Raw genomic sequence first — 17,714 nt, forward strand, 5'->3', positions numbered from 1 at the left:
CACTCACAATTCTTCTTTGGATTAACCAATATTATTTTTCCCAGGGGATGTTGGGGTATCCAGGTAAAACAGGAGAACCCGGAATAATGGGTGTGAAAGTAAGTTTGTCATACTTGTTTCTGTTAATGCTGGACATAGAAGCTATTTTCTGAGGCATTATGCTTATGCACAGTACTATTACATGCTGCAATGATGAGAAGTTCTAATTGGGTGGGATGAATTGTTAGAAGCATAATACAAAGCACTCTAATCTAGCAGTTTTAGTTTGTACAGTAATACTAAATAGGCCTGGGAATGACATTCAAGTATTTGTCTTATATCAAATACTTGCTATAATACAGCACAACGTATTTGTGAGGCCTGAAATAATCATTAATTTGTTAATGGGTAAGACATCATTAAAGGTCCTTTGCATTATATAAGGTGATAGCTGAGCATTAGAATATGCTAACAGATGGGGAGTCTATTATCTTAGACCCCACTGATTCTGAAAACTATGCTATTGAGCGAGGGGGGCTCTGGAGGTCGCTATCGGAGCCCTCTGTGGTTTAGCTTCACAGACTGTTACACTTCCTCCTCTCACTGTGCGCTAAGACTACTGCTGCCGCAAGAGTACTGCAGGCAGAGGGAGGGGGAAAGCGTAGAGAGGAGTAGCGAAAGTGAGACATTCTCCTACAATGTGTAACAACATGGAGGATCTATGGTAACGCACCAATAGCCCTTCTGGCTCGTTAGCATAATTGTAAACTCAATTTTAGAAGGAAAGATGCCATGGATAACAAATTTAATATGATTTATCACAATCACAGTGCCTGGTGCACTGGTAGTGTCCTTAGTGTATAATTGTATTATTTTGATAGTGTCATATCATAGTGTTTCACATGTCCTAGTTGTGCCAATAATTTTAGAAGTATGTGAAGCTATTGATTAGTGTCATGTGCGATGGTCAGATTGTCTGTAATAGCTTTGATAGTTTCATGTCTACAAGATTTAAATAAGTTTCCAAAAAAGAAAGTAGTAGGAACATTCTGACAGGTTTTCTATAACCAGGCGGAGGTCAAGAAAAAATGAACCAAACTTCAGATTTATGACTGCATACATGAAGAAATGAGGGAAAGTTTCAAAAAAAGGCTTTAGCAGAAATCGAGAGTTACTGGTGCGTGACTGTAACAGTACCAATTAAAGTCATACACCAGCACATCCAAGATACATTTCAAGAGTTTTTTTCTGCTTCATCATTTTAAAAAAATGTGTTCCTATAATACAGACATTCATTTGCATTTGATGTTAAAAGTGAAATTCATTGAATTTCCCACCTAAAGAACTTCTGCTTCAAAGTTAATTGTTAGTTCTGGCTAATCGATTATTTACTTGGTGTATGATGATGCTTTGCTATTTTGTTTTTCTATGAAACTAATTATTAGTTGCTATGTATTCACGTCTGAATTAGGGTGAAACTGGTGTACAAGGAAACCCTGGTCTACCAGGCCTTCCAGGTCCTCCTGGTCCAAAGGTGTGTTATCCTTTAATTCTGTTTAATTATGTAGCACTCATATCTGAATATATATATATATATATATATATATATATATATATATATATATATATATATTTAATTAATTTAAAGAAAATGATAAGGGGTAATTCTCCATCTATACATTACATGGGCACCAATTCTGATTGCACTTTTAATATTGGTGGTTGGTTAACCGTGTTAGAGCACCGCCCCAATCTAGGTTTTTCTATACTAATCATTTATCGTTAATGTATGTGGGAAAGTGAGTGTCTTTACATGGTGCATGGGATAACTGCGGCCAGGATGAACCTATGCTATACCTGATAAAATCTTTTCCCAAAAATTAATTTAAATGTACAGCATAAGCAGAAAAGTGTTCCCACATTTTTTCCCAAGCTATGTCAAGGTGATTGCAGAGGGAGGGGAGGGGGTTAGACCTGTACAATACACTTGGGAGTCCCATTATATCTGACTGTAACACTGGGGCAGACATAACTCCATTCCAAAGTGATTAAGAACAAGATGATTATAGTAAGTAGTAGTGGACTTCTGAAGGTTGTCTTGGTAACTCAAGGCTCGAAAATTACCTTGGGGTCTTCCAACAACAGAGGACTATTAGCCTTTGTTTGAAACAGAGTCAATATGGCAAGTCTAATAGTGACAACAACTTCAGTAATGCGGTGTGTTATAGCAACTGTAACTCACTAGTTGGAATATAGTAAAAAGCTGAAATATTATGAATTTAAGATAAAAAAATACAACCCCAAAATATCACATAATTTTTTTCTGCAGACCATAAGCTAATCTATCAACATAATACAAAATTATTAGGTCTTTATTAGTAGTATTTTTGTACAAAATTAGCTAAGATTACTCAAGATTTGTAATACTGTCTTTGTACACTTGTTTTTATAAGTCATAGGGATGTGGTTTTAATTTCCTTTAGGGAGAAATAGGGGAGAAAGGAATTGAAGGACCACCTGGATCTGCTGGAGATAAAGGAGACAAGGTGAGAACAATTGCTGCATTTATAATAAAGTGGCCTAAGAGCAGGGAGAAGGTAGCTGCAGAGAGTGGAGGGGACTGTGGTGCAGACTGACCTTCAGAGGGACACAAAGTTGTTACAGTATCACAAATGGGCTAGAGAGACTAATAGATAACAGACAGCCTATCTGCCAGACCTATTCTGTGCAAGAGACATTTGCACCCACGAGATGCACAGGCTCATAGCTCTCCTTCTAGCTGCAGAGAGGTCCCCTCCCTCCAGAGTGAGCAGTGAGCAGCAACCCCTTCATTTCAGAAGTTAGTTACCATTTCCAACTTGTCTACTAGGCTTCACATTTATAGAGATACTGAGCACAGAGTGAGAATATATGATACCATGGAGGGATACTTTAATTAACCCCTTAATGACTTGTGATGTCATGCGTCGGATGTTGGTGAGAAGTATCTGCATATTGTAGTAAACACTCACCGGTAACGACTAGCACCGACTGCTGGTGTTTCAACCCTCTGGTCACCATTAAAAAGCCGGGGTAGCGTGGGCGCCACCATGTTGGCTTAGATCGTCACTCCCTGTGACATCATAGGGAAGTGGGGATCTCTTACTATAAAAGCCTCGGCCATACAAAGACCTGAGGCTGTCTCGTTTTAACACATTAATACAATGTGCGATTTGCACATTGTAATAGAGGATGTGGAATGTAGGATCATTCAGACAACCTAGGGTTAAAGTACCATAGGGGGTCTGAAAAATAGTAAAAAATTAAAAAAATTAAATTAAAAAAACCTATAAAAATTCAAATCACCCCCCCCTCTTTCTCTAGAACTGAAATAAATATAAATAAACAGAAAAAACATAAATATGTTAGGTATCATCACATCCCAAAATGCCTGATCTATCAAAATATAATAACGGCTATTACCTGGTGTTTAACCCTGTAATGGAAAATAGCGCCCAAAGTCGAAAATCCCACTTTTTTTTGCCTTTTTGCAAAAAATAAAAAAATAAATAAAAAGTGATCAAAATGTCTGTACAGTCCTCAAAATGGTAGTATTGAAGGATGTAGATGAATGATCAAAAGTCACAAAAATTACACCACATACAGTATGAAAAAAGGTATTAAGAATCTTTTTGTACAGGAGGTTTTAATTTTTGTAAATGTATGAAAACATTTTAAAACTTATATAAATTTGGTATCCCCAGACTAGCCAGGCTAGTACATGTGTCAATAGCCTCTGTAGTTATTATTACTAATATAAAGTTTTTAGCAAGTTAGATTAGTTTCCAGGATTATAGATTAGGGCAGAGGCAGGCAGGTGGAATCTACCATGAGGAATCTACCATTAGAAAAAGACCTGATGGTAGATTCTACATGGTAGGTTTCCTTTAAATTGTAAATTCCTGTAAATATTTTAATGGGAGACTACCAGTTTTCATCATATAGTTGGTCAATTTGCTGATGGATGTCATTAAAAAACATTTTGTATTAGTAGGGTAATTCTTTTAACTTTAATTTAAACTGTTGTTACATCTCCTATTTTACAGCTCACCTGAAGAGAACATTTTCATTTTCCACTGTTTTTATATTCCTCACCCTAACCATGTTGGAAAGAATATATGTACAATACAGTTTGCAAAAGTCATAATTATTTGGCAATATATAAATTTAAACATGATAACTCCCTCAGATATGTTACTTAATAAGTACAATTCATGCATTCATGGCCATCTGCTCAACAAGTATCATTTAACAGTAATGCAAATACAAAAAAGTCCACCTTATTCACTTCAAAGTGCTCATGATGACCTACCACAAGTTGTAAGTGGTATTGTGTCTCCACTTGGAACAACAATACCAGAAACAACACGGTTACTAGAAAAAGCAGACATTTTTTGTATAATCCGTCTACCGGCTATTCAATGTCATTACAATCTTGTCCTTAGAATGAAGGGGTCACTATACTGTGTCCCGTTCACTATTATTGCCTGCACAGCTATTCCAAGGTGGTTTGTGTAGTGCCAGGTAAGAAGAAAGGCCAATATGCAAGGAAAACATAAAATAGAACATATTTGGGTCCGAGTGGTTGAATCTCCACTGGTCATTCTAATAATAAGCCATAACTTTATAGATTGATAATATGCCTTCAAAGTTGAAATGTTTTGTATATCAAATCCCTACCCTGATTTTTAGGGAAGTAAAGGATCTCCTGGATTAAGTGGATTTAGGGGACAACCAGGGCCTTCAGGACCGACTGGGGTTCCAGGGCTACAAGGACCTTCAGGGCCAAAGGGTGATAGGGGATTAAAGGTAAGATAATCTTGATTGCATAATGCATTTGTTGACCCATATAGTTTGTCTTATGCTAGGCCCATGGATTTACAACAAGCGTTTAGCATTATATTACTAAAGTGTTCCAACAGTAAACTTACCGAAGAATGCAACAAAAGATGCACCACATACCCATGAAATGCAAATGTGAAATTGATTTAACCAAAATTCTTCAAAAATAGTTTCTGACATTTAAAAGATACTTATTAAAACAAAAAACATGTCTTCATCTTTCCACAGGCCCCTAGTGAATGTGGGTAGATTGTTGTTTTAGCTTTAAGCTGCCACATAGCACTTATTTGTAAATAATGAACAACCCCTTTAAGGAATGCTGTACTCCCAAAATTATCATCAATTTTGTGATTTTGTGTATAAATGCCTAATAGCAGGTATAGCTCAGCTATTTAGATGAGTTTTAAATGAGACTTTTAAATATAGAAACATCTCCAGCTAAATCTCAATATTAATTTGTACAGTAATATCAACATTTCAAATGGAAATGTGCTAGACACAAATAGGATATTAATTATATGTCCGCAATATAATTTTATTTTACAATAGGCTGTGCAACTGCTGCAAATCTATTACATACATCTATTAATGTACTAATAAGCTGGTAATTAGAGATGAGCGAGCACTAAAATGCTCGGGTGCTCGTTATTCGAAACGAACTTTTCCTGATGCTCGAGTGCTCGTCTCGAATAACGAGCCCCATTGAAGTCAATGGGAGACCCGAGCATTTTTCAAAGGGACCATGTGTTATTCAATTGAAAAAGAATGTCTTCTGATAAGTTAGCAGATGTATGCAAACATCTACAACCTATTCTTCACTGTTCCGCGCGTATATTATCTCCCGACAAGTTATCAGATGTGAAGAACAGTGAAGAATAGAATAAAAACAGTGAACACAGTGAACACAGGATCATTTAAGTGAAAAACGCAGTGAAAAACACAGTGAAGAATAGATTGCAGATGTTCTGCACATCTGCTTACTTGTCGGGAGATACGCTGTCCCGGGATCCGCTCCTCTTCTTCCACTGAAGTCTCCCCGATCTCTCTGCCCTTCCTGATGTCTCTGTGCCGCTGCCCCGGTGTCTCCGTGCCTGCCGCTGCCCACGATGTCTCCGTGCCTGCCGCTGCCCGATGTCTCCATGCCTGCCGCTGCCCCGGTGTCTCCGTGCCTGTCGCTGCCCCGGTGTCTCCGTGCCTGCCGCTGCCCACGATGTCTCCGTGCCTGCCGCTGCCCCGGTGTCTCCGTGCCTGCTGCTGCCCCGCTGGCTCCGTGCCTGCCGCTGCCCCTGTTGCTGCCCCGGTGTCTCCGTGCCTGCCGCTGCCCCGCTGTCTCCATGCCTGCCGCTGCCCCACTGTCTCCCTGCCTGCCGCTGCCCCGCTGTCTCCGTGCCCGCCGCTGCCCCGCTGGCTCCGTACCCGCCGCTGCCCCGCTATCTCCGTGCCCGCCGCTGCCCCGATGTCTCCGTGCCCGCCGCTGCCTGTGCTGCTCCCCGATGTCTCTGTGCTGCTCCCTGGTGTCTCTGTCCTGCTCACCATGTTCTTCAATGTGTTCTTCACATGCTATTTTGTTCGCACCGTTTCGCGCGTATCTCCCGACAAGTAAGCAGATGTGCTTAACATCTGTAATCTATTCTTCACTGTGTTTTTCAATGTGTTTTTCACTTAAATGATCCTGTGTTCACTATGTTCACTGTTTTTATTCTATTCTTCATTGTTCTTCACTGTGTTTTTTTAATTAAATGCTCGATCTCGAGCAGGGGAAATACTCGTCCGAGCAACGAGCCGTTTCGAGTACCTTAATACTCGAACGAGCATCAAGCTTGGACGAGTATACTCGCTCATCTCTACTGGTAATCTGTTAATGAAAATGATAAATTAGTATTCCCACAGATTCTTGTATATATTTATCCTTAAGGTGTTTTTTTCATATAAAAGTTTTTAATGGTATGTATAAATAAATAGATCATATAAAAACAATTGAAGATCAATCAAGAAAACAAAGAAAATATTAGTAGAACAATAAGCAAATAAATGTACTAAAAGGTACTACAATACAAAAAGGCATCAGCGCTATAACTGCTTGAGATGTTCAGCAATACTGGTCTGTCCCAATAACCATCTAAAGCTAATTTTAGATGAGTGTCCATATATATGAGTGTAATATATTACAAATCATCTGATATACCAGTGGAATAACTAGGTATGAGTGGGACCGTTAGTAAAGTTTTGACCTCAAATACATGCAACAGCTGCTACAGAACCCCCCCAATATGCGTGCCAGCCGCTACAGAACATTGCAATACATGTATTAGCTGCTGCAGAACCTCCCAGTACACACGCAGCCACTGCTGAACAATACACACGACAGCCACTGGAGAACCTCCCAATACACGGGCCAGCCGCTGCAGAACCTCCCAATACATGCACCAGCCGCTGCATACCCTCCCAATACACACTCCAGCTGCTGCAGGACCTCCAAATACACGTGCCAGCTGCTGCAGAACCCCCTAATACATGTGCCAGCCGCTGCAGAACCTTCCAACACACGTGCCAGCCACTGCAGAACCTCCAAATACACATGCCATCTACTGCAGTACCCCAAATACATGCCCCAGCTGCGTCAGAACACCCCAATACATGTGCCAGCCGCTTCAGAACCTCCCAATACACATGTCAGCCGCTGCAGAACCTCCAAATTCACATGCAGAACGGTATAATGCACAACTGTCTGACTCTGTACTGAATAGAACGACTTTGGATCTTGTACATGTGCCCAGGGCACACTGCCGAATACGGGCCCCTGTTCCTGCTATGCTCCATAGCAATTGCTACAGCTGTAGTTAAGCCCTTTCATATACCCAGTGTAAAGTAGAAGTGTCCATAAAAAATCCTAATACATATTTTTAGCAAAATATAATCTATCCAAAGCATTGAATTATAGGGAAGTGATAAAATGTATATTGCCTATTGAAATAACCGCAACACTCTTTTTCATTTTGACAAGGGTGAGAAAGGTAAAAAAGGAAAAACCGTGCTGTGTCCAAGAGGGGATCCAGGAATACCAGGAGTAAAGGGTGTAATGGTGAATGATGTTGAAGCATTTTTTACATTGTTTTAATGATTTCACTGCATTGTTTATCTTCAATGTAATTAAAAACCTTGCATACATTAGATAACCTTGAAATAATGCCTCATTGATAATATTAATACAGCAAGTATATTACAAACTTTGTATGTATTTTGTATGTTAGCAGCCTATTACACCGTACACATATAGCTGACCTGTAGACAACTATTAAGCTTCTAGGTAGAAACCAACAGCAACCCACAATTGTGTCATGAATACACCACCTCAACAATCACTTAGATGAGATATCATGGCACATAGCAGGTAGTTAAAGGGGTTGTCCGAGACTTAAAAAAAATTATATGTGGTGGGAGGGGGCTGCTTAAAAAAATTAACATTTACTTACTTCCACAGTTGCTCTCATTGTCCCTCATTATCTCTGGTCTGTGTCATTGTATGTTTACAGGGGCACATAAGCTCCGCTGAGTTCAGCTTCTGGCCGGCCAAGGTGGCTGGCCACGCCCACCTGACACCATTCCCAGCACAGTATCATGCGCTGAGATATGGGGCGAGTGGGTGTTATTTAGAAGCTGAACTCAGCTCAGCTTCTTTACAGGGGCACGGAACAGAAATACGGCAGCACGGGACACAGGGAGGAACAACGGAGCTAAGAAAATGTTTATTTTTTTAAGCAGTCCCCTCCCGACCACATATATATTTTTTTAGGTCTCGGACAGTCCCTTTATTTGCTTAGATACCTTTCAATTACAGTTTGCAGTGCAGGACCTGGCAGTCTTTAAAAAGCACAGCCCCAACTCGTACACATACAGGAGACTTGTGCTTTACATCAAGCACTTGATAGGTTAACTATAAGATATAACCCGTAAAAGGGTAAAACTTTTATTTGGAAGAAATAGATTTAACAATAAACTGCACAGTTTAAGATTTCTAGAAATACTATAATTACACGGATTAGATTACATTTCTTAAGAACTGTTTCACCTTTTAAACAGTGTATCCATGGTAAGCAAAGCAATCTGTGCAAATGGCTAGTTGGCTCATACAGAATCACAAAATAATGCTGTGTATCTGCATTTCAGTGTTCAGTATTTACAGTTTTCATTTTTCTTACTAACTATAAACTGAATAAAAAACGGAGTACCTGCGCCAATCTATTTGTTAGTACAAACCTATTTTATATATATATAATGATATACAAGATACTCATACAATGTATGTGTAGATGAGCTCTATATTGTATTAAAATGTGAATGGTAACTAGATGGATACCTGATGGAGAAAGATAGCAAAACTTCCCAGTCCGATGTGGAGCGGGTCCTTCTTAGTTCCGGAATGTGGTGGTAGATGAAAAACAAGCTGTCATCTTCCGATATGATTAGATGCAATCCCAAAAAGCCAGTACCTCCGTCACCGTAGGAATTGTACGGACTTAACAAAATTTAAAGAGGAAGCCAAAATACTGCAAAAGAAATTTGAGGAAAAGGGATATGAAGAGACCCAATTAAAAAATACTGAACAAATAATAGCAAATATGTATCGATCAAGTCTGCTAAAAGAAGTAGAAAAAGAAAAGGGTTTAAATCTGGAAGATAAAATCACTTCTTTAATAGAAGTCCCCATTATAACCCAGTACACACAAGACCGGGAAATCCTTAAACATATCGTCCAACGCCACTGGAATGTCCTATCCCAGGACAAAATCATCGGACAACAATTGTCTAAAAAACCTAAATTCATTTTTACAAAAGCTAGGAAAATAGGGACCCTAATAGCACCAACTGTAAAGAACAAAATATTAGAACATAATGGTACACAAAAATTTTTTTTACAGGCGAATGGGTTTTTTCCGTGTACACATTGTAATGCATGTAAAACCTCAAAAAATAAGAAGGCAAAAAAAACTTTTGGACCTAATACATGCCCAGAGAAATATAAGATAAAAAACCATATGAATTGTTCTACTAAGGGAGTCATATACTGTATTATATGCCCTTGTAAGAAACTTTATGTGGGTCGAACCAAGAGAAAATTTAAAAATCGCATTAATGAGCACAGACGTAATATTACAAAAGGATTGGAAGAACACCCCCTGTCAAAACACTACAAATTATTCCATCAAAAACAATTTTCTAGTTCAGGTTTTTTCGCTATAGAAAAAGCAAACCCTAGTTGGAGAGGAGGGAACTATATCTCCCAGATGTCAAGAATGGAAAGCAAATGGATTTTTTTACTTGACTCTTTAGCATCCGAAGGATTAAACCAGGAGATAAAATATATGTTTAGATTCCCATTTACAAGAAGGCAAATAATTCTAACTTTTTAACACAACAAAGTTTTCTTAGATACACCATATAGGATATTACAAATAAATAGTTGAAGTATCCTACAAAGAACACCAATATTTTTAACGTACACTAGGTATATTTTCAGTTTTTAGCAAAAATTTTTTTTTGAATAAAGCAGTTTTTAACAACATGAAATCATATAGAAAGATACATTTTATATACCTAAAATGTTTTAGTTCATTGTACTTAGTTAGACGCTCTATCGCTATAAAAGCACACCATGTGCACAGTGACACAATTCCCTGACGAAGAAGGCAGCAGCCTTCGAAACACGTAGGAATAAGTTTGTCTCTCTGGACTTACCATACCTGGTGACGTCGCCACACGGGCCGTAATCAGAACTGTGTATGGAGCAGTAGCCGCCGGCCGGTGCTCTACTCCATGTGCAAACAGCGACCTGCAAGTCTAAGAAAGTTATTGGATTACCTGAAGGAGATTGCCTGGAAAAATACATCTGGGGATTCATCTCTACCACCACATTCCGGAACTAAGAAGGACCCGCTCCACATCGGACTGGGAAGTTTTGCTATCTTTCTCCATCAGGTATCCATCTAGTTACCATTCACATTTTATGTGGTTTGTACTAACAAATAGATTGGCGCAGGTACTCCGTTTTTTATTCTGTTTTTAGTAGATCCATCTAGGATCTACATTGAAGTTGGGGTGCAGGTCACCACTTCTGTTACCAGCGACAGTCACATAGTGCTTTCATTTATATTTAGGATTGTGCCAAACTCAACTTGCATAGTTTCATAACCATAAACTGAGTTTGTTCCATTTAACTCATTGGGGGTTCATTGTCATTGGTTTTGCTGGGCTTTTTTGTTTAAAAAAGTCTAAAAAAAAGTTTTGTTTAGGTTTTTTGGGACTGCTAAAAAGCTCCACATGACTATTTAGGCCACTCCATTAATAAAGTGTAAAAATAGAACTACTACTAGAGCAAAACTATGCAAACGCAGATACATGACACGGTACTTATATGTGCTGGGATTTTTTTATGTATTTTGTGACTTTCTTTAGACTTTTAAAAAAAAAAAGCCTAGACAGCAATTAGAACATTTATTACCAAAGCCACCTAAAGGGCTTTTCTAATTAAACAAGTTAGGCGCTATCCACAGGATAGGGCCTAATATGATGATCGGTGGGGAACTCAGTGATGAGACCCCACAGATCACAGGGACGGGGTCTGATGGGGTCCAAGGCACCTCCATCAGATGGCGCGTTGCTCCCCGAGATGAGCGGAGCAGACAGACGCGCATGTCCCTTCTGCTGCATTCATCTCTTTTTGGAGTTGACAGAGATTGCTGATAGGGCCTAACTTGTTTTGTGGGGAAACCCTTTAAATAATTCTGATGGGCAACGGAGCATGAAAAACAGACATAGAACTGTTGCAAGGAGCTGGCCTAACAATAAACAACCCCTATTGTGGCTATGGTATATTGGATGATCCTGATCACTGATCATTGTCAGTCTCCCAAGTTTGCACTAAGCAGGAGCTTTAAGGCTGGTGTTATGTGGGTTCTTTGACTATTGTAGTACACTGACTTCATGGCTAGTACTGTTTGGGGGCTCTTTGGCTGTCCTTTGATAAGGGAGTGGTAAGTGACTGCGCAACACTGTGATTTCTACAGTATGTTTTAATAGTTTTTATGTATACTAAAATTTTCTTTAAGGGAGCTGATGGACCTGAAGGTTTTAAGGGTGAGAAGGGTGACCCTGGGCTTTCTGTAAGTAATACAATTCCTTTGTACATTTTTAAGTCAATTTCTGTACTGCACATAAGAGTAATACCTAGATGAAGATCACAGTAATCTATTCTCATTTTACTTTTATGTTACAATTTTTTTGGTGATTTGTTTTAATTTTCCATGTTCATATCTATGTTTAAAGGAATATAAATGCCTGATACAAAAACCCATAATGCTATAAACAAAACTCAATGTCACTAATCACAAAATGTTATTTAAATAGTTAGCTTTTTTGATTCACAAAATTTAATGGGCTTTCCAAAGTAGGCAGAGGACACTACAACTCCCATGAGCCCCCAGTTCTCTGTAACAGATCCTCCATCTCATGCTCTGCTCCCAGTGATGATCTAAAAAACTTTCCTTCTCTGTTACCATAATAATAATGTGTGTGTAACTGCCATCACCTCAGCCCCACTGAGATGTTGTCCAACCACAAAACTGGCTGTACTGGCATACCTTGCACCAGCGAGTGATTCATCCCCCATATATGAATATGGCCTACCGGGTGCTGATTGCCTGTGTGGATATCATCATTTGGCCACCTCTACGTAAAAATCTTTGTTCAACATACATTAGCAATGTAAAAACCAACAAACAATTCTCTCTATAAAGGTTCTGTCTGGCATTTGGCATGGGTAGTTTCTTCCACAAAAAGTGCTACACATGACTACACTTTGTGCTGGTATTGCAGTTCAGCTGTGGAAGCCTTAATGTAGCTTAGCTGTAATACCATGCACTACCTGTAAATGGATGGAAGCAGACATGTTCCAGGTAAATACATCCATCCTGCCCCGTCAGCCTCCTAACATGTAGTCCCACTTAAATAAATCACTCCTTTCCCCCAGCCCTCTAACAAAACAAATCAAATCTCCTAACATGCAGTCCCACATAAATGCATCTCTCCTGTTGTCCCAGCCTCCTAATATGCAGTCCTATGTAAATACATCCCTCCTGTCTTCCACTCTCCTAACACGCAATCCCATGTAAATGCATCCCTCTTGCCCCCCCAGCCTCCTAACATGCAGTCCCATCTAAATAAATCCCTCATTTCCCTCCAGCTTTCTAACTGCAGTGCCATGCTACAACATCCTTCCAGCCCCTAACATGCAGCCTCATGTAAATACACCACTTTGTAAGAAAAAGTGAGCAGAAGTTTGAGGTGGTTAGCTTTTCGTGGCTCTCATTTGTCACCCACCTTATTACTATACTGCAGCAGTAGAGAAAAAAAGCAACATCTCAAAGAACCGCATACAGTATGTCAAGATTATCACTGTTTGAAGACTACCCATCATCCTACTCATGATTCATATTGTGCAGCAGAAATGTCATATATTGGTGACTACTTAATGTGTGAGAATACCGGTAAACAGTGTTGTGGGAATGATGCAAGGCGTAGAATATAGTTTATCTCAGAGGTCAGTTCTATGATCTCTTTCTCTTGCTCACATGCTATAATTACAAGTCAGTCATGTGAATATCTCCAGTGTATGAATATGGGCAGTACCGGCAGATCCCTATGTGGAATATTTCTGCTTGAAGCCTAGATAACCGCAAGAAAAAAGTATGACATTTGAGCAGAGTGTAAATAACATAACAACACTACTATTTCTGCACCTACAATGTGTCATGATCGCTATTACTCATAGGGACAAAAATTACTTATAATACACAACTAATTTATTGCATATCCCTCCCCCACAACTGTCTTATATACTTGTACTTGGCTATACTTCCTGTGCTATACCAACCATTAAATACTTTTTACTATGACATTTATTGGTTATATATTTCTTGTGCCACGTGTCATCTCTTTAGAATTTGAAATGTTTTTTAAGCAGAGATGAAATAGGGATTATTTTTAAAGTAAGGACCTTACATGAGCGAATATGAGGTTCATGATGAGCACTGATCAATGTTTAATAAGCAAGTGCTAATTTACAGATCTCTAACATTTTCTGTTAAAACAGGAAGACAACAATTTTAAGCAGATTTTTTTAGCAGCTGACAAACATGTGTTACTTTTCCATTACATTTGTGTGTATTTATTGTGTTCATACCTGTTTTTGTAGGAGGAAGATGTAAAAGACCTGGTCAGAAAAGAAGTGATTGGAAAGTGTGGTAAGTTGCATTAGAAAACATTTTTAGTTTGTTACTTTAAGAAGTCTTTTTCATTAGATTGGAACCATTTTTTTTCCAGCACAAACCGTTTAAAGGAAATCTACCACTCTGTTTGAGCTTTACATACCATTAAAGGGGTTTTCCCACAGGATAGGGCCTAATTTGCTGATTGGTGGGGGACACGGAGATGGGAGCCCCACAGATCACGAGAACGTGTGTCAGATGTACAACCATTGCAACCCTCGCAGCACCACCGAGATAGCCGGAGCAGCCAGTCGCGCATGGCCAGGATGCCCCGTTCATCTCTATGGAGCTGACAGAGATTGCTGAGTACGATGTACCCCCGTTCTTGTGATCTGTGGGGATCCCATCACTCACACCCCCACCGATCAGTATGTTAGGCCGGGGCCTAACTTGCTTTGTGGGAAAACCCCTTAGACGCTGATCCCAGAAGCATGATTACAGCTAAATGTTTATTAGTTCCTTTCCTCTGGTACTTTTGTCATAATATTATTATCATTATTGTTATCAATGAATCAATCAATGAATTTATATATTTATTTAAATGAAGCACAAATGCTTCGTCCGGCATTGCCAACACATACTTACTGTTACCGAGATTCCTGGCAGAAAGGGGGACAGGGAGTGCTACTATGTTGTCTGGAAATTCAAGAAACTGTTCAGAAGATGTAAAAGTTTTATTAACTTTTGTGCCATATAAGAAACTCCCCTTTTTGCTGTGATCTCAGCAGCAACGCTTTCCATCACGGCTTGAGGGACATCTCATTGGACAGAACATTGAATGAGGCTAGCAGTGTCAGAGATGTCAGTCAAGTCTGACGCAACCTGTGACTGCAGAGACTGCAAGACACTTGTACTTTGGAGAAAAAGTAGTGGATGACACATGAGTTGTTAAAACTATATTCCTTATTATTGCTCAATACATAGACATGTCCTGAAATGTCTCCAGAGACCTTAAATACTGCAGTAGTTATGATGGTTTAGGGTCATCATATGTGATAAGAGATTCCCTTTGATGAAGTTGTAAAGTGGACTATGTTTCTGTGTATTCTAGAATTGGTTAACATGGTTGTGATAATTTCCCCCTCTTATCCCGATATGCACATTTACAATGTAGATTGTTCAATTTCTAAGTGCATCATCTTTTTCTCTTTGCTCAGGGCTGAAATGGCTGTAACTACAGCCATCAAACTGTTTAGGATTATTTTATGAGACAATGCATTAAATGTAGCCATCTCCATGGATACCTCAGGTTCTGCTTCCATTAAGCATTATAATAATACCTTAAAATATCAGTAATTTCATTTAGACTGCATCTTTCTTAAAAAGTGAACTGGAATTTAAGATTCAGTCCCAATTATTATTCCTCAAAACATACTAGAATCGGATCTCTACTGATTAAAATTTCACATACAAATCTGTTAAAAGTTGATGTAAAGAAATAGATTTTTAATGTTGGATATAATGTCGTTGTTTGCCACTCTTCCATCTGCAGCAGAATATTAAATTACATCTAATAGCTGAAATAGAAAGGGGAAATAAGTTCAGCTATTCTTGCTTTGACCTCTGACCCTTTGTTAGAATACTCCAATCATTGTTCACGTCCACATTTCCATAGTTACTGTATGATGCTGAAAGTGTGAAACATAAGTTTAATAAGCGGAAGGTTTTATGATGCACATTCTAAAGACTTTTGTTTAAAAAGATTTTTTTTTAGCATTCTAATGTATGGAACCCATGTTCAGTCAAAAAAAATCTGCCATAAATATAATGTATGAATGGAAAATGCAATGGAAAATCATTGTCATTTAAATGTCTGTGTTTTTACATGGATTTCTGCAAGTTTTAAACATCTCTCCATTAAAGTTTGCTGCCTATGAATCCATCCTTCATGTAAAGCAGCTGTCAAGTGGACAGGAAGGGAGCAAAGTGAAGTGGGGAGTTTATTTGCTCTAACTTGCTCCAGGATTCTGAGGCAGGTTATACAATATGCAGGAGCCATGGGGGCAGCACAACATGTAATACTGTAAATCCCCTCCACTTGTGACTTGTTTGGGTGGTTTCTGCTGCAGATATGGGTGATTGAAGGCAGTTAATAAGTGTCTGGCCCCCAGCAATGGCTCAATGGCTGCAGCTCTGATATTGGCAGAGAAACTTTAGCAATTTGGGGTACTTTGAAAAGTCAAGCATTCGCTGATCTCTGTCATTCTTTAAAAATGAGAGGAATACATGAATACCTTTTCTATACTAATGTAAACTTCATCGATTGAATCAGAATGGAAAAATACCCTCAGGCTGGGGGCACAAATGGGTGGAGAAGGCGGTTTGCTGGATAATGGAAATACTTTACCCCTCTATGCCTCTAATAATTTATGCTTACAAATTACAGTGGCAGGCTGACACTGTAAAAGGTATATCCAGTAGTTTATTATGACCTGTTAGTGTAATCTGCTTTTACATTTTGTTTTTCATATTAAGTATTTAACTACTTTTATTCCGCTCCCTAACAATTTTACTTTTTTACTCTTTACAGCCTGCACAGGTGGGTAAAGGATATACACCTTTCAGGTAAAGACTGGAATGCTTCCCCAAAAGAATGCTGCTTTTTATGTCCAGAGGAGAAAATGGATATTGTATATGGAATAAACAGAAGCCACTTTCCCAACCATTCAGTTATCCATTCAGGCTGGCTACAATTCCCAGAACAGTTAAATTCTTCAGGCACACATGTTAACAGCCATTCTGCTCAATCCTATATAAGTTACATACCGTATATCCCAAGTATAAGCCAAGCCTGACCCTTCCTTCCCTTGGTTGAACTTGACGGACATGTGTCTTATATTAAACATATTATCTATGTAACCTAAAAACTTATTGACTCAAGTATAAACCAAAGGTGGGAAATTGGTCACAGCTTACCATACTAATGAAATGCCCAGCAATTCCCCCTCCCCTCACACATGCCTAGCAGCCTCCCCTCACTAATGAAATGCTCAGCAGTCTCCTTACTATGGCAATGCCTAGCAGCCTCCCCTCACTAATTACATGCCCAGCAGCCTCCCCTCACTAATGAAATGCCCAGCAACCGCCCCTCACTAATGAAATGCTCAGCAGTCTCCCCACTAATGAAATGCCTAGCAGCTTCCCCTCATTAATGAAATGCTCAGCAGTCTCACCCAGGAATGAAATGCCCAGTTGTCTCACCCAGTAACGAAATCCCCTGCAGCCTCCCCTATTAATGAAAAGCCCAGCAGCCCCAAGCATTATAAACATAGTACTTACCTCCGGTACTCCTTGCAGTTCTTCCTTCATGGCTTCCTATGCAACAACATGGGTAGAGACCGGTATATACACTCTGCCCATGCACACATTACAATGTTATTAGGCAGCGACATTGCCTCGTCATACTGTGTGTGCAGTAGATTGCATGGACCTGTCTCTACAAATGCTGTTACACAGGAAGCCATGAGGGAAAAGGAGCTGTGTGGAGATAAGTATTAAGTTTATTATTTTTTATATACTCGAGAATAAGCC

The 17,714-nt window shown here is 39.2% G+C and overlaps 1 protein-coding gene across 3 annotated transcripts in view; it reads left to right on the forward strand.

Moving 5' to 3' along the window:
• The window catches only part of LOC140127149 (uncharacterized), a 246,094-nt gene extending 228,613 nt beyond the window's left edge, over nucleotides 1-17,481 (forward strand). For all 3 annotated transcript variants that reach the window (XM_072147489.1, XM_072147490.1, XM_072147488.1), the window contains 8 exons: nucleotides 45-98; nucleotides 1,451-1,513; nucleotides 2,463-2,525; nucleotides 4,711-4,827; nucleotides 7,865-7,942; nucleotides 11,967-12,020; nucleotides 14,111-14,159; nucleotides 16,714-17,481. In XM_072147489.1, the coding sequence (XP_072003590.1) occupies nucleotides 45-98; nucleotides 1,451-1,513; nucleotides 2,463-2,525; nucleotides 4,711-4,827; nucleotides 7,865-7,942; nucleotides 11,967-12,020; nucleotides 14,111-14,159; nucleotides 16,714-16,730 (495 nt within the window). In that variant the 3' untranslated portion in view covers nucleotides 16,731-17,481. The remainder of the gene's footprint in view (nucleotides 1-44; nucleotides 99-1,450; nucleotides 1,514-2,462; nucleotides 2,526-4,710; nucleotides 4,828-7,864; nucleotides 7,943-11,966; nucleotides 12,021-14,110; nucleotides 14,160-16,713) is intronic.
• The last annotated feature ends 233 nt before the right edge of the window (nucleotides 17,482-17,714 follow it).

This window comes from Engystomops pustulosus, chromosome 4 (assembly GCF_040894005.1).
Source record: "Engystomops pustulosus chromosome 4, aEngPut4.maternal, whole genome shotgun sequence".
In the NCBI taxonomy this organism is placed as follows: Eukaryota; Metazoa; Chordata; class Amphibia; order Anura; family Leptodactylidae; genus Engystomops; species Engystomops pustulosus.